Source organism: Coturnix japonica, chromosome 19 (genome assembly GCF_054131305.1).
Source record: "Coturnix japonica strain WE chromosome 19, WE-NBRP24, whole genome shotgun sequence".
NCBI classification, from domain to species: domain Eukaryota; kingdom Metazoa; phylum Chordata; class Aves; order Galliformes; family Phasianidae; genus Coturnix; species Coturnix japonica.
In genome coordinates this window covers 897171-918473 of record NC_140681.1, presented here as the reverse complement: position 1 = coordinate 918473, position 21303 = coordinate 897171, and the positions used below count along the sequence as shown (strand labels likewise).

General features: G+C 43.4%; 1 protein-coding gene across 6 annotated transcripts in view; it reads left to right on the top strand.

The window, feature by feature from the left end:
- Positions 1-20714, top strand: part of LOC146757741 (uncharacterized) — a 31464-nt gene extending 10750 nt beyond the window's left edge. For 2 of the 6 annotated variants that reach the window (XM_085519938.1, XM_085519939.1), the window contains exons 15-31: positions 1193-1386; positions 3814-3941; positions 4110-4279; positions 5035-5214; positions 6269-6403; positions 6690-6833; positions 7250-7551; positions 9390-9549; positions 10312-10636; positions 11053-11180; positions 11436-11556; positions 12586-12740; positions 13825-16974; positions 17639-17794; positions 18200-18313; positions 18496-18543; positions 20118-20714. In XM_085519938.1, coding sequence (XP_085376064.1) covers positions 1193-1386; positions 3814-3941; positions 4110-4279; positions 5035-5214; positions 6269-6403; positions 6690-6833; positions 7250-7551; positions 9390-9549; positions 10312-10636; positions 11053-11180; positions 11436-11556; positions 12586-12740; positions 13825-16974; positions 17639-17794; positions 18200-18313; positions 18496-18543; positions 20118-20405 — 5898 coding nt within the window. In that variant the 3' untranslated portion in view covers positions 20406-20714. Of the gene's footprint in view, positions 1-1192; positions 1387-3285; positions 3332-3813; positions 3942-4109; positions 4830-5034; positions 5215-6268; positions 6404-6689; positions 6834-7249; positions 7552-9389; positions 9550-9735; positions 9916-10311; positions 10637-11052; positions 11181-11435; positions 11557-12585; positions 12741-13824; positions 16975-17638; positions 17795-18199; positions 18427-18495; positions 18544-20117 lie in introns of those variants that run through there. The other 4 variants (XM_085519940.1, XR_014935879.1, XM_085519941.1 and 1 more) reach the window with 4 other exon arrangements.
- Positions 20715-21303: the final 589 nt, after the last annotated feature.

Below are 21303 nucleotides of genomic sequence, written 5' to 3'. Positions count from 1 at the left end.
AGGCTCCGTGTACATGCTTTTGGAAAGGGGTTGACAGCTTGTAGAGACCCTGACTCTGAGGAATTGAACTGTCCTTTGTTTCTACAGATTATTTTGATCCTCTTGTCAGCATTTGTCCCTTTTTAATTTTTTTATAAGCTCCAGAGATAATAATTATTGTTGCACATGCACCTGAATGAGGCTGCCTCTGGTACTGGTGGTGAAACAAGAAAACATTGAAGCTCTTCATCTCTTTCTGAGGCAAGAAAAAGCTATGTGTCTCTAATGTTTTCACTGTGAAGTCCACTGTTTTCAGAGCTCAATTTGTTCAAACCTGGGGAGTGGGACAGAGCTGCAAGTCAATGTCTGCTGCCTTGTACTGCTAAGAAGGGATCGGCATCTTGCTTGTCCTGCTGGAATTATATTTTAAGACATAAACGTAACTTTGGTGGGAGATAACTGAGAAAAATACGATTTTTCTCATGATCTGTTCTGCATTAGGTAGACTTTAAGGTAAGTTATTTGGCAAATAGAAAGTAGAGATGGTACAATGCAGAAAGTAGCTTAAAAATCATGGTTAATTTCCAAGTGTGATTATCAGCAATGTATGTTAGGCAACTTTTTTAAACGTAAGACAAGTGAACAGTATGACAGTGAATTACTGAATACAATCTCTTTGGCTACAGCAGCCCCAAAAATTGTTAAGTTACAATGCTCACCAATGCTTCCCTGCCTCATGGCATCCAGCTACTATACGTGCTGAATTAAGTGATGCTTCATGGGATTCTTAGTTGTTTAGTTTTATTTTTGAAGGAGAAACCATTTTTACTTTAATTCTCATCATTCAGCAAAGTTGTATTTGCTCAAATTTAACATTTATGGCACTGATAGGGATTCTGAGAGTTTAGTTTGCAAGGCAGCAGTTCTGGAAGATGCAGGATTTTCATGTGAAAACACATAATCTGGGGTCTGTGTGTTTGTCCTCAAGTAGCTGCCTGGTCTCAGCCAACCGAGTGTGGCCCTACGCATCACTTCCAAGTCTCAGTGCCTTTTGGCAGCCCAGAGTACTGGTGTTGTATCCAGCAGATGCTCTTAGGCTTTCAGCCCTCAGTGCAGGAACTCTTTCTCCTCTAACTGATTCAGAAGTGACACTAGTTGGCTCTGAGCACATATTCAGAGAAATGACCAGAAATATATTTTATCCTGCTTGCAGGTTTACCGCCAGCGAGAGTCAGCTAGCAGTGGTTTGGAGCAGTTGCGCCAGCAGTCCTCTCGCCAAGAGGATGCAGTGGCCAAGGTGTCCAAAGAGAAGGAATTCCTGGTGCATGAGAAGGCTGCCCTTGAGGTGCGACTGGCAGCTGTGGAACGGGACAGACAAGGCCTTTCAGAGCAGCTGGCAGAGGCCAGGTAAAGGCAGGGAGGAGGCCCTAGACAGGACATTATTTAATGTCTGTAATTACAAAGGTGGTAATCATTACACCAAGATTTATTGCATCCTGTACGCTTTCCAGATGGCTTTACCTTCCTTAGGCTGAAATTGAATAATCTTGAGGGGGAAGGAAGAAAATGTATCATGATGTGTGTTGTTTTTTGTGACAGCTAAAGCTAACACAGTCCTAGGTTCTTGTTCATGCCCCCTTGCACATCACTGCATGAAGTCTACAGCAAGCTGATCTGATTCCTCCATAACTGGTACCCTGGCTCTGGATTGGGAAGTAACTGTGTCATGCTGTCTTTGCTTCCATCCAGATATTTAGTGGAGCCTGGAACTTGTGGGTTTTTTTTGTTGTTTTTTTTTCTTGTTCTGCACATTTCAACACAGATATTTGGGATTCAAGACTACCATACATCTTGAGTAGGACAGCATCATTTAGGGTGAAGCTAGAGGCTTATGCTGAAGGTCTTGAGGGCATTATGCTTCTAGTCTAACTCTTGTTAACTGTGATGCAGGACCTAGGTTTCATTATATCAGCAGCAGGGAAGTTTATTTTGAGTCCTTGGCAGTTCTTGGGAATTCTTGTTCATCATTGGGTTCTCTGTACGTTACCGCGTGGCCTCCAGAGACGGCTATCATGGGGATGTTATGCAGGGAAGTAACAAGACTTTGTCCTTGAGCTGTCTCAGACTGCTAAGATTGTGATAAATTCTGTGTTTCACCAAAGAAATGTGCTGAGATGTTTGTCCTTCCTCCTAGGTGGTTTTTAGAGGATTCCTGAACTACAAAGCTGTACAAATGATATTTTAGAGGTCGTCATGCACCTTGACTTTTACACTTGGCTGTTCCAGAGTGTGTTATCAGGGCTGATGATTGCTGTTTCAGCACTGTCTGATTCTTGAATGCTGCTGCTTCTGTTCTCCAGCTTCTCATGTTCGATCCAGCTGAATTCTTTTGTCAGATTGGCTGTACTGCTTGTCTGCAGCTTTTAATGCTGGTTCAACTTCCAGAGAAGAGCACAGCCAAAGGTGCAGGGTGCAGTATGGTGAATTTTGAACTCGAGCTGTGCAGTAACACTGATGTTTTTCCTGTTTTATTGGTGTGCAGGTGAACGGAGGACAGTCATTGTATGTATCTGTTCTGCCATACAAACAGAGGTTGGCAGTAGATACTTTTAGACAGACTTTATTAAAATGTTGGGCTTTTTCTTGTTTTTTGCTTCAGTGACAGCAGCAGTAAAAGAAATGAATAGATAAATTAATTCTAAAGAACCCTTGGCAGTAGATAAAAGCACTGCCCAGAAGAATAAGCGCTTAGTCTCACCAGATGATGTTCTCAAGCCTTTTGCTGTCCCAGTTTTGGACTCTTGTCAGGCTCTAAAACAGGAAAGATTTCTATTTATCTTTCAGTTGTGGCACATTCAATTTATACTCCTGGATATGGGCATGATCAGTCAAGTTTTCCATTGTACATTGAAGTAATCAAATGTTAATTTGCTAGGGTTTATTGCTTTATCACCCACAATGTGCCCCTTTAGCTTTAATGATATCATCCTAATTGAATCCCTGTACTGATGAAACGGTGCTGTGTATTGTAAGATACTGGCACTCAGAACACTGTATTAAAGCAGAGAAGTAACTTCAGCTTCTGATTCCAAATTCCTGCGTGTCACTCGTAGCAGCCTGTTGAAGTCTGTGTACGTAGCAGTTTGTATCTGCACTACCACATCTTCCATTTTAAGGAATGATGAACAGTTTGGGCTGCTGCATGCTTAGTTAGCAATACTTGGTGAAAAATAATGAGTTTCTATTGAACTTGTAGCAGTTTGAACTGAAGGATTCTCTTATTTCTTATCTCTCATTTCAGATGCTGCTTCAGCTGTTAGAATCCTTAAAAATGCAGCTACAAGCTTGACAGGTTACTCTATTATCTGGTGTTTCCCTTTCAAATATAGGGAGTCTGGAAAATTACCTGCATATCCCTATGCTATGAACAGCATAAACAGTCACTAGCAAGCCAGGAAAATGCTTTTTTTTTTGCTGTGTCTCCCTTCCACCCCATTCCACAGAACAAGTCTGAAGTGCCAATTTGGTCGGGGCTGTGCACAGAGGATGGGCTTCTGATTTATTGACACAGCTACCTGTGTGTTACAGATAGCAACTTAAGATTTGGCTATTGAGATTAGGCTGTACTTCCTGCATTATGCTGGGTTGTAAGTAAAATCTGGAGGGGCCTACTTTGCTATTTTAAATGGCAGAAATATTTTTGTCCATGAATTTCCACACAACCCATTTTCCGTATTCAGATGTCGGGATCTTGAACCAGTTCTTACTGGAATAATTCCCTGTGGATGTCAGGAGCAAGAGCAGCTCATTTCTTTCCATGTTTACAACATGTAGGTCAGTGAAGGACACCCTGGAATCCAGCCTGTTTGAAGCTCAGCAGCATTTATCTCACTTGGAGATCACCAAGAGTCAGCTTGAAATCCAACTTCATACAGTTGTTCAGGCTAAGGAAGTGATACAAGGTGAGAGCTCATGTACTTTGCATCTGGTGTGCATTTGCAGTGCAATGCTGAGGAATGAAGGAAATGCAGAGAGAGCCCTTTTACACTGAAATTAAAATGGTGTAAGGCCAGCAAATTCAGAATAGTTTCTGTAGGCACTGCTTTTCTTGCCATTTGCTATGTTTGCAGGGGAAGTGAAGTGTCTTCAATATGAGCTGGAAACAGAGAGATCTCTAATGAAGCAGGAACGGGAAAACATGTCACAGCGGCTCATTCAGATAGAACAGCAGCATAGCAATGCCCTGAAACTTCAGCAAACTGATCACGAAGTGGAAATAAACAAACTCCTACAAGACCTGGTAGGAAACAATATGTTTTAATTCTTCAAGTGAGCTCTGTGGGATGGCTTTTGCATAATTGTTGCCCAAGTGTGAGAAATGGCAGTAGTTACCAGCTGTGAGAAGCCACACACTGCTGGGCCAGGTGGTAGAGCCAGTGGCTTGTACTGGAAGGCATGTGAAGGGCCGACATGATTTTGTTGGGATGCTGAATGCAGCCACAGATTTGCTGTGGGCCTAAGACAAATTCAGCTGAATGTTGGGTGAAACTCCACCCAAAGCCACAGTAAAGTGGTAGGATCTCACCAAACTCCTGTCTGCCATGAAGCAGACTCACAACATTCCTGCCAGCTTCCATTGCAGTAACTTCTTTCTATCGTTTTATGGTTGACAGATGTGTTACTGTAGGACTTAAAAGAGTGTGGAACAGCTTGTAGTTCAATTCACTGCCTGTCTTGTGACTAGGACATTGGGATACTGGCCTTTTTCTCACCCGACAGTCAGTCTGCATCTTTTCAGTGATTACAATGACGCTGAATCCTGAAAATAGAAGATAGAGATAAATCCTAAGGTGTGTGGAAACAGGCAGCCATCAGAGTGGAGAACTTGGTATCTACTTCTCTTTTTCTTGCTGACCTGCTCTTCTATGTTCCTTGATAGGGCACAAGGCAGCTATAGCATGCTGTTCAAGTGGAGTTGTGTGGGAAAGGTGAAAATTTACATGTTTCTCATGTTACCTGAGACTTCATCTTGAGATCTTTTCCTTCACTCATCAGGCAAGCGAACAGGAAGGACACCATTTAGAGCTACAGGAGGTGCTGGAGCTCTGGGAAAAGGAGAAAGCAGAAACAGAAGGGCAGCATGAGAAGAAACTACTTCACATGAAGGAGAAAGTTGCTACCATGCAAGCTCAGCAAGAAGAGGAACGAGCTAGAGTTGAAAGTGCCAATCAAGAGGTGAATGTGAAAGCAGAATTTGTTTTTAATTTTCTGCTTTACTTATTGACATTTTTCTTGACACTGGATGTCTGGGTAGAGATGTTTCTTGGATGCCCTTCTTTGAGCAGGATGCCTTAGCAAATGTAAGACCTCTGTGCTATGAAGGACAATGCCTGTAACACAAGAGTTTACCAGAGTGTGGGCTTAAGATGGTGAGGAAGTCTACTAAAGGCCTGCAGATAGTATGATCATGTCTCACAGTGGTGTGCTGAAGGAAGCCACCTGTACAGAAAGGACAGAACTATGGGAGCTAGCTGGATATTGGGATGTGAGAACATGCCTTGTATGTCCCTGTTTTCCTGAAGTGTTCAAGTGTTCCTTGAATTTGTGAAGTGAAATGCGTGCAGGACTGTCTTTGGCAGTAGGAATGAAATATTTCTGTGCACTGTAACAGAGGTGGCCTCTGAATTTTTTCTTTTAGAAGTCACTTGCTGGTATATGGTTTTGCACCCAGATTTTCTGTGCCAAAGTAAACCTGTCATACTGAGAGTTCTTCCGGTGTTCTACCCAGATTCCTTCTTAAGCAGACTGCCTAGGAGTGGCAGTACCCCCATTTGTGTCTGCCAGTACTGGAATGGTAGGACCAGCTCTCAGAGGTGGCAATGTACATCTTAAAACTGGAATTTTCACCAAGCCCCACTTAGGATGCATGACTTGCCTGAAGAAGCTGCTGCCTTCACCCTCCCGCAGCCTTGTATGTTCTCTACAACTAAGCGCCTGAAAAAACCTGTATTAAAAGACAAACAGGTCACAACAGAAGACAAGAGAAATGTCATCACTATTCCTATTAGGTGATTCAAAGTCTGTTGAAGGTTCAGTCACAAATGGCCCATGTGCTACCCACATGACATTGGAATCTGTGCCAACAAGTGGACAGATAGTGGCCTAAGAGATGGGCATCATATTGCTCTGAGACTGTGTGAGCCTGTCAGCCTTCAAATCATTGAAGGATGTGGAAATTATTTTTTTCTGTGGAGATTCAACCTGTCTCCTCCTCTGTATTTTTGTGCAGATCTTGACAGAAAAGGAGAACGAGAAGAAAGCTTTATTAGAGACACTACTCCAAACTCAGGGAGAACTAACAGAAGCCTGCCATCAGCTTGAGCAACTCAGGCAGGAAGTGAAAGAGCAGCAAGAGTATGAGCAGGTAAGTCTCTCTAGTAGGGCAGGTAGAAAGTTCAAGCAGTTGGTGACTGAGCACAGGGTCAGAGAGAGGCTGCTAAAGCCAGGTTAGCAAGGAAATGGATCACAAGTCCTGGAGCACTGAAAGCACAGAGCCTGCCTGGTAAGCAAAAGGAAAGATGGGTTGCAACAAAAGTAGAGACAGTTTGAAAAGCAGAGTGAAATGGGCAAATGGATGAGATTATATGGAAAGAGGAAACATGCGGAGCTGATGGCAGGTCCCAGTAAATTGCTCTTCATTTTGGTTACAGAACATCACAGAAAAACTGCAAGAAGAGCTGCAGGAAACTCACTGTAAGATCAAGATGGTGGAGAATATGCACAAGGAAGAAATTGAAAACATCAGAGAGGAAAAGAATATCCTTCTTCAGCAGAGGGATGATCTACAAAAACAGGTGACTGAAACAGCAAAAGATACTTGAGTCATCAAGTAGGTGGTGCCTTCACTAATTGTCTTTCTAATGCAGAACAGACATACAGTAATTCCTCTGACTGCCATCATACTGTAGTGTCTGTCTCAGCTGATGTGAAGACCTACTGGTCATTAGCTGCTTCCCTGAACAGATGGGCTAGTTCTTTTTTTGTTTGCCAGTAGTCATCAGAATGGATGTCATCTGGCCTTTGTTTTTTTTAAGGTGCTTTATGAGATGAACATCATGCCACTCTCTACGTGTTTCAAACAAATCAGCTGAATCTGATACTCTTACAATAGAACAATATTTAAATCTGTTCTTCCACTTTCCTCATAGTATATGTATGGTTTGCAGTGACAAGCTGTAGTCTTTGACTGCTCTGTTATGTTTTGGTGCAGGTAGAAGAGCTGGCATCTCAGCTAGCAGCCTCTGAAGAGTCCCATCAAGCAATTGGCCATAAAGCTCAGCAAGATCTGAACGAGGCACAAGAGTTGTCCAGGCAGAAGGTACTGGAGGTTGTGCATCTTCAGAAAATGTTGGAAGAGAAGAGGGGCCAGTGGGAAGAGGTAGAACATCAGAACAAAGAACTGCAGGTGTGCCTACAGTCCTTAGAGGGGGAAAGGAGTCGATGGGAAGAAGTGGAACGTCACAATACAGAATTTCAGGCTTCCTTGAAGGCTCTAGAGAGTGAAAGAGACAGGTAATTGAAAGCCTGCAAGGCTCTCTGTTCTATTTAATGAGTTTCCTCTTACAGATCTTTTCATATGCAGATGGATGTGATACCATTTCCTTAAAATGCAGTTCAGAACTATCTATGCAGAACCATTTTATTCCTTTGATATCCTGTTTCATTCTCTTTTTTTCTCATCTTTCAGTTACATTTTTTTTTCTGAAATAGTCTTTCTCTTAAAATAATGAATTTCTATCAGGACAGCATATAAATACTGTTAAACTTTCAGAGATTGAAACCCAAAACATTCCAAGGAAGCGGGATGGGCTGCAGTGTAATGGGCTAAATAGGTCCACCAGCTCCACCTTGAGTCCAGTACACTTGGAACATTTCTTTAAACATTCACAGTCATTTCATCCTGATACTTTTGGCTGGAGTCAGGCATCTTGAAATGAGGATTTTGAGCTAAGCCAAGTTCCCTTCAGGGTATGCCTACAGAGGCACACAAGGATCAAGCTGTTTTTTATTGCCATGTTTCCTCATTTCTCAAAATAACCCAGCAGGCATTTGGAGGTGCTCAAGCAGGGTCCCTGCTAGCCCTAAGGGTTACGGATGTTAATGACTGTCCGAGGATTGCAACAAAAAAGACTTCACCTGGGGAACTCTTCCCAGTCTTCAATGTACCTTTTCATTGAAGGGAGGAGAAAGAAGAGGCAGTGAGCTCTTGCTTCTCCTCTGTGGGATTCTACATCTTATATGAGGATCTGAGAATTTTCCTCCAAACTTCACTTAGCACTTCTGCCTTTATTTCCCTCACTGAAATTAATAGTAGTGCTTGCAAGTCTCATACTCCCACATATCACCTTGTTGTCAGTTGCTGTTCCTACTAGGATATACATGCTGGGAAAACAAACTTCCTCTTTATTGTCAAAATCTCTTCAAATCTCGTTAGTAGAAATAATTTATTTTCTTCTTTTCTTCTTCCCCATCTTCATTTATTTTAGCTATATGGCATCACTGTTTGCATCATGGTACTAGTCTTAGCTTCTACCAGTTGTTAGCTGAACCAATGATCTGAGAGCCCTTTTGGTCTGGGGAACATAAGGAAAGTTCCCCACTTAAATCATATACTGAACAAGCATTAACCTTCATGGTCCAGTGTTTTGAGCCTTTAATTCTCCTGTGTCTTGCTTGTTTCATTATTGCCTGTCTCTGAAATCAGCTTTTAGTAACTAATGGCTCTGGGGAAATTGATACACCTATGGCTAGTCTCTTCCTTTGCTAGATTTTTCTGGGTCTTTGACCCTTTGCTGTACATCTAAGAGTATTACTGTGAGCTCCACTGCATGGAGCCACTCACATAGGAGGATAAGAAGTTATACTATGGATAGTAGACATTTATAAAGATGCATTATCCATAAACACATTAAAAATTACACATCTCCCCTTTCCCTGGAGCTTTTAGACTAACATTCTTTTGTGAAATTCAAGTTGGGAAGAACTAGAACCAGTGGTGGATAAAGCTGCCACTTATTACCACCGGTATTACAGAGTGGCAGAACATGAGATTATATCTGTGGATATCACTTCTAACATCTCTCTTTAAGTGTTTCAGCATATGTGCTCCCAGGCTGTCTCTATTCCCATCTGAAAAATATTGAACTTAGCCACTAATTTGCTTTTCTCCATGGAAATGAGAGTAGTAGGTGCATGCTTTGCTGTGATTGCCAGTCTGGCTTAGGACTGAACGAGTAGCCTAGTTGTTTAGGTACACCTCAGCAGACAGCAGTTTTAGCCTTGGTGGTGAAGTCCAAAGAATTTATTAGGTGTGATACTGTGAGTAATGCGTTGCATGTTCCCTCTTTCAGGCTATCTCTGTCTCTGGAACAGAAGGAATTGAGCCTCAAGACCTTGGAAGAAAACAATCTTGTCCAGCAGAATGAGGTGTCTAAACTACATTCTGCTATTCAACAAGCTCAGCAGCTCCACTCAGACCACAGAAGGGAAATAGAAGAGCTCAACAACCAGGTGTCCTATCCATTAAGCTTCCTTTTACCCAGGGACATTGAATACCACTTCAGTTTGTAGTTTCTAATTTGTTTCCCCTTCCAACCATACACACTCCTGTGTTCTGTCTAGAGGCTGCACACTGGGGTGAAGGCTGGATTTGCTGTGTTTTCCTTGTGTTGCTCCCTGTTCTCTCATGATTCAAGGCATTACATCTCTGAAGAGCAACAGAAGACTCCTTAGGAACTTCTCAGTATCTATGTTACAAATGTCCCCCGATGGTGGGAATCTACCTTTTGTAGGTCTGATGACATAGAAGTGGTTATCATGGTCTGTGGAAGGCACTTCCACCTCAGCCAAGTCCATCTGGTGTTCTGGAGATGCACAGTAAGGGATGGTGACTGACTTCTGTTTACTTCTACTCCTAGGCGCCCCTGACAGCTTCCCCTCCATGCAGGGCTGCTTGATCTGCCACCTTGCCCTGCCAGCCCCCTATTCAAACACACGCTGCTTCATTTCTGAGGTTGGAAAGAGTGAGAGCTCACTCATTCTGTTGTGGCTGGGGAAGCTTCCTTTTGGACCCTTAGTCAAATCCAGGCACTTGTTTCTAGCTCATTGTCTGTTTTGCTTAGTCTGAGTTCTTGTGGGGTGTTTTATTTTTTGCCTTTTGTTTCCAAAATGGTGTTTACTTGGACTAATTTCTTCTTCATTCTTCTCCCTTCTTCCTTCTGTGCTTTCTCAGTAGCAGCTCTATCCCTGAGATTCTGTGCATCTGTGTTACAGGTACAGACACTGCAGGAAGTGGTGCTGGAGAAGGAAGCTAACCTGGCAGCTCGGGAGAAGCAACTGTTACAGGATCTGGAGGAATCTCGTGCAGGAGAACAGTGCTTGAAAGACTCTTTAAACGTGCTAGAGGCTGAGATGTCTGAACTTCATCTGAGGCTTTGTAGCACAGAGAACAGAGCAAAGGCATTGGCTACAGAGTGCCAGCAGGCTAATAATGCCCACTGTGAAGCCCAGTCCCAGCTGGACAAATTGCACTTGGTTCTTCACCACATGCTGTGTGACAGCACTGATAAAAACAAAGACTTTGCTGCTTGGAGTTCAGGCAAGTGTTGGAGGGATGGAAATTATGTAGAGTGCTTGGGGATGGAGGATAATATAGAGGGGGGAGGGACAGTTCTTTGCAATCCTAATAGATTTGTCCTTTCCAATACAGACTGTCTCAAGTCTTGAAAAGTCTTGGAAGCCTGAGGTTTCTGCAGAGGCAAGTCCATGTTGGTACATGGAGAAACCACTAGCACCAGTAGTCACGAGGTGCATGTGTGTTCTTTTCTGGGAGCAGTACTCACATTAGTGTGCTGCAAAATAATCTTAGCCTATGGCATAGCTTGCTGCAACATAAACTACAGCACAGCTATGGAGATGCTGCCACCTTCTGCAATATATAAACAGATCTTGTTTGTTGGAGCCCCCCCCCCCCCCCCAGATTAAAGCTTGAAATTGAACGGCTTCTCTCTTCAGAACAGGATCATGTCTGGGGCCAAACTGCTTCTCAGGCCAAGGACCTCCCTGTAGAGCTCATGGTGGACAGAGTGGCAGCAGCCCTGCAAGACCTGCGTCAGGACCTGAAGCAAACTCGGCAAGATCTGGTAACGTGTCTCTGTAGTGCACCCAGAAGTCCTGTCCCTTTGCTGGACAGGATGAGCAAAGTGCCAATACCAGAACGGGTGTGAATTCGTGTAGGTCAGGATTGTTTGCTGCCACAGGGAGAAAGGACAATGATATTTCCCATTACAGTCTAACTGCCCCCTCCCACCTAGGCTATTTCTGCATTTAGCTTTTGTACCTTCTTGTCTCCTGCCAGCAGTGGCTCTGTGAACATATACTGCTCTTGCCTCCTCCAGAATGATGCTGGGAAGAAAGTGCAGGACCTGGAACTGGAGCTGAGCAAGAGGCAAACTGAGAGGGACCACTTCAGTGCCCGCAATCAGGAGCTACAGAAACAACTGGCTCAAAGCCAGGAAGGTACAGCTTTTCCTTTCCAACCCACTGAGTCAATCCTGTCTCACTGGAAGGGATTTCTGATACCACACAGAGGAACAGTGCTGCAGTGCCAGGAGATGAGAGGGTGGGCGGAAAAGCAACAAGCATGAGATTTGACCATAGGATTGCCAATGAAAGCTTTTCATAGCAAAAAATGCAGTGGCTGGCTTTGCATCCAGTGCTGTGGCTGGTGACGGGCGTGCCAGCAGTGATGCCTTTCAGGTCCTGTGTCACTACAGAATAGGTATAGCTTGATTCCTCGTACTGTCTTCCATAGACTAAAACCATCAGCCTGCTTAAAACATTGCCTTTGTTGGTTGAGTAGACCCTGCTTGTCCAAGTAGTCAGCTTTTTCCATTTTAGTTCCTGCCTACTAGTTGAGTCTGTTTCTACAGTTCTGTCTCTTAGTATGCTTCATTTCCTGTCTGACTGTAAACTCTTCTGTTTCCAGTCTCACTGCTGATATGAAGCTCAGTTATTCTCTTTGTGCTGTCATCCCACTATCAGGGAACGTTACTTTTCTCTATCAGAGCACAATGTATTACCCAAGCATTCTTTTGGAAAAAAAATTCCTTGAAGTGCATCTTCAAGCATAACATCAGCATCTGTCTCTTCTGTAAAGCCTCATATGTCTTTCTGGTTAATTAACTGTGTCACAGTCTTCACTTCTGATTCTTGTTCCCCTTGCCTACTCTTTTTCTTTATGGCACTAGATGTTTCACTGGCTGTCCCTGTCCTTGTTTCATCAGTGAGGGTTCTATCAGATTCGAATGCTGTTGGTGACCTGCTGCTGTCCCATTAACCCTAGCCTTTTAACACATTTTTAACAGAACGACAGATGCATTTTCATATTATTCTGAACCTTGCCACTTTTCATGCTTCCATTTTTCTCTGGCTGGAAGGTTTTTAATTATGCCCAGTTTGGAAGTTCATGTGGGTTTGAGGCCTATAAAAGACAGGTTACAAATCAGTTTGATCTTACTTTGCTTTTCTCCTTGACCTTTGCTGCAGAGACACAGATGGCAGAAGGCAAGAACAACTCTCTACAAGCAGCCTTGCAAGCAGAGGCTGCTGCTCTAAAGAAGGAGGCTATGACACTACATCAAGAGGTGGCATCTTTGGAAAGGAAACTTGAGAGTGCTGAGGAGCAAAAAAAGGATGTGCTGGTATGGCTAACAGATGCCATGAAGGGCAGTTTCTAGCTTTTTTTTCTTTTTCTTTTTTTTTTTTTTTGACATCTATTAATAATTTTAAGGAACTATTTTATTTTTTTTTTTCGGTGGAGAGTTGGTTTTCAGTGATGTTATAGAAGTTTAGTCAAATCTGATAAGATACAAATGCTGACTAATTCTCTTTCATTTACCTTCCTGCCATTCATTCTGTGTTTCCTAGACTTGTTTTCCTTCTAGCCCCTGTAGCTGAATTATCAGGATCAACACCTTGAGTTAGAGGTCAGTCCAGAAAGAAGAGAGAGCCAGTATCACAAAGTACAGGGCAAAAGAACAAAACTTATATAAGCAATCGTTTTATCTTGACTTTTCCAATAGCATTCTTCTGAATAAGGAGAAAAAGATAACGGAGTCATATAAAACTTATTAACGATGCAGGTTGTTCATTTTCTGCAGTTCTGAAGATTTCTGACAGCCTAAGTAACTTTCAAACTTATGTTGCATGGTTTAAGCCCAAATACACATTTAAATTCAGGAGTATCCGGACTTGAAGGGTAGTGCAGGAGGGTTCTCCAGCTCCCTGGGAGGTAGGGTATGGTCACTCTTTTGTTCCAACAGAAGAACACAAGCCGCCTTCTGTTGAAGCTAGTGACTGCAAACAACAAGAGGATTTTCTTACAGCAGAGGACACCTGTTGAACTTATTGCCAAATGGTCTTGTCAAAACAGTGGGCCTGTATAGGATCAGGAAGGGTCTGTCAGAGTTCTCACAAGCTGAAACAGTGCTGGGGTTGGGGGTGGAAATATCATCTAAATCCACCATCAAAAAAATCAGTTATGGCCAGTTTGCTAAATTCAGTACAGTTCTCAAATACAGATGGTGGTGGTGTTGGGTTTTGGGGGGTGTTTTTGGGGTTGTCTATTTATTTATTTTTAAGTGAGAGGGAAAACAAATAGGTAGAAGCTCCTACTAAAAGTTCAGACCGCAGCCCTTGACTGCCACCAAAGCAGAGTTCAAATCTAGTATGGAAAACAAACCTACATAAATAGAATTATGGGATCTTTTTCTCCCTGTGTTGCAGCATGAACGGGACAGACTGCAAGCAGTTGAAGAAAAACTGATGTGGGAGATAAAACTTCTTCAGGAGTCAGTCACAGCCTCAGAAACACGAGCAAACACAGCAGCAGATATGAATCACTCCCTTGAACAAGAACTACAGACCACATTGTCTGTCTTGAAAACAAAAAATAAGGAAGTGGACACTCAACGGGAGAAAATCCAGATGCTACAGAAAGAGGCAGCGGATGTAAAAGCTTTGCAGGAGAGTCTTACTCAAGTGAATGCCATCCTGTCAAAGAGAGAGGGAGAAATGAAGTTATACCAGGAACAGATAAGAATTCTGGAAAGCCAGAAAGAAATGCATAAAACTACTCTAGATCAAGTTATTAAGGACATGAAAGAGAAAAAACAGAAGACAGAATCCCAGCAAGAACAAATACAGGAGTTAGAGAAGAAGCAAGAACTGCAGAGGACTGCAGTAAGCAAAATGAGCAAAGACCTGGAAGACAGAGATAAGGAGATCAGATCCCAGCAAGAAGAAATATGGGAGCTGGAGAAGCAACGAGAACTGCAGAGAGCTGCTATAGGCAAGATGACTAAAGACCTGGCACACAGAGACCAGGAGATCAGATCCCAGCAAGAAGAGATACGGGAGCTAGAGAAGCAGCGAGAATTGCAGAAAACTGCTGCAAGTAAAATGAGCAAGGATCTAAAAGACAGAGATGAGAAGATAAGATCCCAGCAAGAACAGATAGAGGAGCTAGAGAAACAGCAAGAACTGCAGAGGACTGCCCTAGGCAAAATGAGCAAAAACTTGGAGGAGAGAGACCAGGAAATCAGATCCCAGCAAGAACTGATAAGGGAGCTGGAGAAGCACCGAGAAATGCAGAGGACTGTTGTAAATAAGATGAACAAAGACCTGGAGGAGAGAGATGGGAATATAAGTTCCCAGCAAGAACTGATAGAGGAGCTGGAGAAGCAGCAAGAACTGCAGAGGGCTGTTGTAAGCAAGATGAACAAAAACCTGGAGGACAGAGACCAGGAGATCAAATCTCTGCAAGAACTGATACATGAGCTAGAGAAGCAACAAGAAATGCAGAGGTCTGCTGTGAGCAAGATGAGCAAAGAGCTGGAGGAGAGAGACCAGGAGATTATATCCCAGCAAGAAGAGATAAGGGAACTGGAGAAGCAACGAGAAATGCAGAGGACTGTTGTAAGCAAGATGAGCAAAGATCTGGAAGAGAGGGACCGGGTGATCAAATTCCAGGAAGGGAAGCTAATGATTCTAGAACAACATGGTACATCACAGGTGAGAAGTCTGCAAGTGGATCTTGATCATATGAAGGGAAGCTTGAAGGAGAAAAACTTAGAGCTGATGGCTCTAAATCAGCAGATCAAAGAACTGGAGATGGAGAGAGAAGAGGTGAAATCTTTGCACACAGGTCTTGAGCAGCTCAGAGCAGTTCTTAAGGACAGAGAGAATGAGTCTGACTCTCAAAGGAATCAGTTAAGACTCTTTCAGCAGTACAAGGAGCATCAAGAGGAGTACCTGCAAGAGCTCCAGGGTAAAGTAGAAAAAATGACACTTTCTTTATCTAGAAAAGATCAAGAGCTTGAGTCACAGCAAAAGCAAATCCAGGAAGCTGAAGAAGTCATGGAAAAGAAGTTGAAGACTGTTTATGAGCAACTGGAGCAGACGTTAGAAACCTTAAAAGAAAAGGAAAGACTTCTAGACATCCAAAAGCAACAAACAAGGGAATATGAGGAAAGAACGGAACAGATGGATGTCTTATGTAGAGACTTAGAATACAGTAAGGCAATATTGAGAGAGAAGGATTTAATGATTGAATCTCAGAAGGAACTGATTGAGACCTTCCAAAAACAAGAAAAAGACTCTATGCAGCAGAAAGAAATTCTGCAGCATCTTAAAGAGGCTTTAAAGGAGCAAGAACAAGAAACTGTATCCCTTAGGAAGCAGTGTGAGGCATTGAAAGAAAAGGAGGAAAAGCACAAAACTGATCCAGTGATTCTTCAAGAAACAAAAATGTCTCTGCAAGAAAGAGAAAGAAAGATAGAGGTTTTAGAGGAGACTATCTCTAAGCTTCAACAACAAAATGACGATAGGATGATGCAGACTACAGTTATAATGCAAAAACTAGAATGTGCTGAATCTTCCCTAGCAGCTAGAGATCAAGAGATAGCATCTCTGAAAGAGCATGTCCAGGAACTTCAAGAGCAGAAGGAGTCAGAAGCTAAACAGGTCAAAAGTCTACAGGAGGACCTGAACAAAATGAGCAAAACAGTGAAGAAGAACAATTTGGAAATTCTCAAACAGTCAGAGCAGATTAATGTGTTTCATATTCGTGAAGAAAGTATGAAAGCAGCTCTAACATCTTGCCAGAATCAAGTGAGTCTGCTTGAGGAAGTGGTGAGAAAGAGAGATGAAGACAATGAAACTCTTCTGCAAAAACTCCAGCACCAAGAGGAAGAACTGAAGACCTTGCAGAATCTCCAGCTTATGCTATCTGAGAAGAAAGAGGATATTAAACATCACGGAGAGGAAGAGAAGTTCCTAGAAGAAGACTTGCATAGGAGAAAATGGGAGACGAAAGCTCAAGGTGAGCAAAAAGAGTTAGAAGATGAGGAAATAAGAGGTCTTCGAGAGGATCTCCAGCATGTTCAGCAGACTCTGACAAAGAAGGATGAGGAGATCAAATACCAGACAGACAGAATCAAGTATTTAGAGAGCGCTCTGACAGGGAAAGAAAAAGAGCTGAGGAGGCAGAGTGAACTCTTGAAACAATTAACATCGGCTCTGCATTGGAAAGATGAAGGGGAGACTCTCAAGAAACAAATCCAGAAACTCCAAAAATGGGAGGAAGAGGAGGAAGTTAAGAGGAGGGTTCTGCAAGAGAGAGACCAATTCTTGAAAAGGCAGAAGGAACTGGCCCAACAACTGGAAGCTGAGAGGAAAGTAAATGGGGAAGAACTGAAGCGTGTGATTGCTATTTTGAAGCGGACTGAAAGCGGAGAAATTGAATGGAAAGAGAAGGCACAGGCACTGACTCTTGCCCTTTCTAAGAGTGAAATGACCAATGGGACTTTGCGGGAAGAAATAGCCATCCTGCAGAGTATGGTTTCAGAGAGGGACAAGGACCGGTTTCATCTTCAGGTAGGTGGTGTGACTGGACATCAGTCAACTACAATGTCAGTAAAGGATGCTAATGTTGTTTCCCATAAATATTTACCAGCTTGGCCAAAGAGGGTATGATTTCAGTCAGCAGGCTTGCCTGCTTGTGTAGCACAGGCCACAGGCCATTCACCTGCATCAATTTTTTTCTGTCAAGCCCAGAACTACTGAAAGAACTACAGAGCTTGCTATTAAATCAAGTCCAAAAGTTAGGGATTAGTAATCAGTTCTGCTGTCCAGGCAAGTTTAGCTGACATAGTGTGGTTAGGATTTGGCATGGAGACAAAAGGGCACAGCTGACCAAACTAATGTGCTAAACTTTGTAGAATTTTTTAAAGGTGGCTGAGCAGCACTCACAGTGACGGTGCTTAGAGTGTAATTTCAGAGACCTGCTGTTTCTGACCATGCACATTCTGTCTACTAATGAACAAGCAAGAAGTTATTTCACTGCTAACTATGTAATTATGTAGTGGTCCCTATGCAGAGCGCCTAAAAACATATATTGCTGTTTTGGCCTGTCAGTCAGGAAGGAAAGAAGGGACTTAATGATGTCCATGCCCAAGGCTGGCCACCCTCTGTGACATGTTAATTTGGTCCCTCTAACCTTTATGTGATAGCTGTTCACATAATCTCTGTGTATACCCAGGAGGCTATTGAAGGTGGTGAAAACCTATCATGGCTCTTAGAGAAGAAGCTCCTATGGCAGCGGCTGGAGTGTCTGCAGCAAGCAGTTGCAAAGCTGGAACATGAAAAGTCTGAGCTGAAACAACTCAATGCTGAGCTCAGGGTAACTCTTGAGCAGGTAAAAAAGGCTTTCACTGCCTGTGCAATGCTTATGGTCCTCTGGAACTCAGCTTGTTTCCATATACAGTCCTTTAGAGTCCTCTGTTTGCTTCCCACTCCCACATGGAGACACAGTTTCATTTTCTTTCTCCACTGACACCTCACTGCTTTCACAGACAAACATTCACTCAGGTCCTACTCTTCTCTCCCTGGTGTCACCTTGCACGTGCATTTGACACTCTCATGTCAGAAACTTCCTCATGCTCTTTCTCTTCCGAATCGAGTGCTTTTTGCCTCCAGCTTTGTCTGATGCAATTGAACAGTCTCTGCACAGAAATCTCCTCACAAATAACGTCCTGGGATCTTTTCTTTTTTCTTGTTTGGTGGCTGGTTTCTGTGATTCTTTATCCTGTCCAACATGCAGGTGGAGCATGAACGGAGGAGACTGAAGAGAAGTTGTAGTCGTCAGTCACAGACAAGTACAAGCAGGTTTTCTCTCTCAGAATCTGATGAGGACAAGTTGGCTGCGTCTAGAAAGGTGTGAACAGAAGCTTACTTGGTGAAAGAAGGGTTTGGCCATACAGAGGAACTATGGCAAATTCCAGTGGCATTATTGCCACCCCTCCACCCCCCCAACTACATAGACATAATGTAAGTCTAATACAGACTGTGACCCTGCCCAGACTGAAGCCTAATGAAATACTTGCATTTTCTTCACAGGAGGAGGTTCGTGCTCTCTGCAGTCAGTTAGCTGAGTTACAGAACCAGGTGAGGAATAGAAAAGCTGTCATCAAAAGCTGATGTAGCTGCACTGCTGAACACAACTTTGCATGATGTTACAGCACAAGTTATGTTTGGCTGGGTCCCCACTGTCAGGAATTGAGTACACCAGGCAGTGGAAATACCCAGGTTTCTGCATTTGTTGGCCACGGATAAACAAGACTGCTAATGTAGGCTTGTCTCTGACTTACCAAGTCAGGCATGGTGGGTGATGGATTGCAGGAAAATGAGAAAACTGAAACTTTCCTGCAGCCCGAGAGGATGTTTCCTTTGAGCCATACTCATCCTGTCAACTGTTCCTATCTTTACTTGATTCATTAAAAGGGGAGCTTGTATCTTATCAGAGTTCCAGGGGCACAAGACAGTGGCCAAGCTTTTAGCTGTCACGCAGCCTGTATTGTTGTTCTGTGCTAATCATGGTCCCAGTACTGGACTGAGTCAGAGACCTAAGCGCTATAACATTACTTGTTTTATCAGTGTAAGCACATACCTTTCAGTTACTAAATGCTGTTGCATCTTTTCACAGCAATACTGGCAGTACCAATAGGTTGTCAGACTTCTCTTCCATTTCTATGAGTCAGGTATATCTGACTGTAGGTCATCTAGGAGATCTTGGCCTCCCTGAGGGTATGAATCTTCACAGGCGATAAAAGCAACAGGTGTACATAATGCTTCTGTGGCTGAAGTACATACTGCTTAGTTCTGGAAAGTAAGCTGAGCATGCTGCTGAAGCCAGCAAGCTCTTTCTAGGAAGCTTCAGTGGCTGAAGTTCTGTTGCTAGAGAGAACTAATCAAACTCATTTTCCTCTTGAGACTGTTGTATTGGCATGCACTGTGGACCTAATTCAGCAGGAAAGTTAAAGTGTTCTGATCAAAGAATAGATCTTAGCTTACTAATTAAGGCACTCCATAGCTCTGGGAAACAGCAAAACTGCAACTCAGTCTCCTGTTTCCTAGCAGATGCTTTAAGCAGCAGGTGGCTGCTTCTCCCACTTGTGTCCCTGGATCACTTACAAGGTGTGGGAGGGTTTTTCTGCCTTTAAACCCCAGTGTCCTTGTTATTTCAGATACGAGGTCAGATCTGTTCCTCTCTGAAATGGTGTGGCTCCCTTCGGTTCCTTTTTTCATGTTAGCTGTTAAGTTTTTAAGCTGCATGTGGACAGAACAGTTCTTCGTTACCTCCTCCTGAACAAGCAGTCTTTATTACAACACTGGTGTAACCAAGTGGTCCTTGTGCTGAGGAAAAAGCACATGGAACTAAGGTGGCAGTTGCCAAAATTTCTCCTTTGAAAAAAGAGTTGCATTACTGAATCCTGTAGGAATCTTTTTCTTTGCTGTACATGAATGTCAGTGCTGTACACGTGTACAGTATGAGAGAAAGGAATTTGCACTGTTGATCATCTGAGTTCAGTTCATGTTGACTTTGGAACCTGTTACTTCCCATTCAGCAAGGACAAAGTGTTGGCCAGGGCTGGAGTTAGAGGGTGCTTGCCTGGTTCCTTGGAGCTAAGGATGGTCCTATATTGTGGGTCTCTCTGAGCTCAGCCTTCTGCCTCTTTCAGGTGACTCATCTGCAGCAGCAGTTGGCACAAGAACGGAAATACAAGCAGGACTATATTGAGTGCTGTGCAAAGACCAGCCAGGAGCTGTTGGACCTTCACCAAGAGCTGTCTTACTCCCTGGAGGCTGTGGTCAGGGAGCCCAAAGCTGCTGTTCTGGAGGCAGAGACTCAGAAGCTGGATCGATCTCTAAACCATACCTTGATGCTAATATCTCTGGACTGCAGATCTCCTGAGAGCCAGCTGTTGCACTCAGCAGTGAGCTCTACCACAAGGGATGGCCTGAGGTAACAGGAGCAGGTTGCAGCCAGAGCTGCAGTAGCAGGTGGTGAGGTGATTGGTGCTGAGCACAGGCACTGAGGTAAGAGAGGAGTCTGGAGCACTGCAGGGTCTCCAGCAGCAGTGGGAGGACAAATCTGGTGCTGGCTGGCATGGATAGGGTCGGCACGTGAGCCTGACAAGGTCATCCTTCTTCCTCCTCTGAAGCACTCCATCATGGCATTGCCTCACCAGTCTCCCAGTGGCTCTCCGAGTTAGGTTATTTCTGTCAGCTTCTGTACTGTTCACAAAGACTTTTTCAATAAAGTTATTTTTCCAGAACACTGCACCTTTCTTGATCTATATTTTTCCCCTATTACATTCTTTAAAGCCAAGTTCCATGCTTAGCTGGGTCAGTTTCTTTCTGTACTCATGGTTGTGATGAGCAATATTCTCTGAGTGTCCAAACAACAGGGATGCTTTGTCATTTCTTTGTTGTACTGGGGCAACTGCACCGTCACAGTGTTTCTGTGTTCCTTGGGGGTGCACTTGGTTCTGTCTGCATTTAATAGCATCCCGTAGTGGCTGAAATGTTTTGATGGTTTATTAAAAGAAATTTTGCTGAAGGACTGCCACATTTCTGCAGTGAAAACAAAAACAGCCAAGTGGAAGATAAATATGTGGCATGGGAAAAGGTAGTGGTAGCTTTTCATTTCTACAAGCAATGACTCACACAAGCTTATGTGGTTTAATGTGAGAAGGAGGGAAATGCTTCTGTTATAAAAATGAAGTGGAGAGGAGATGCTGGAGATGTAAGAGTGCATGATGTGATGGTGGCTTTCAGCTTTGTTACTGCTACAGACAACCTGATGGAAAGAACAGATTACCCAGCGGTCAGTAGTGGGTTCAGGACTGAGTGTACCCTCACCAA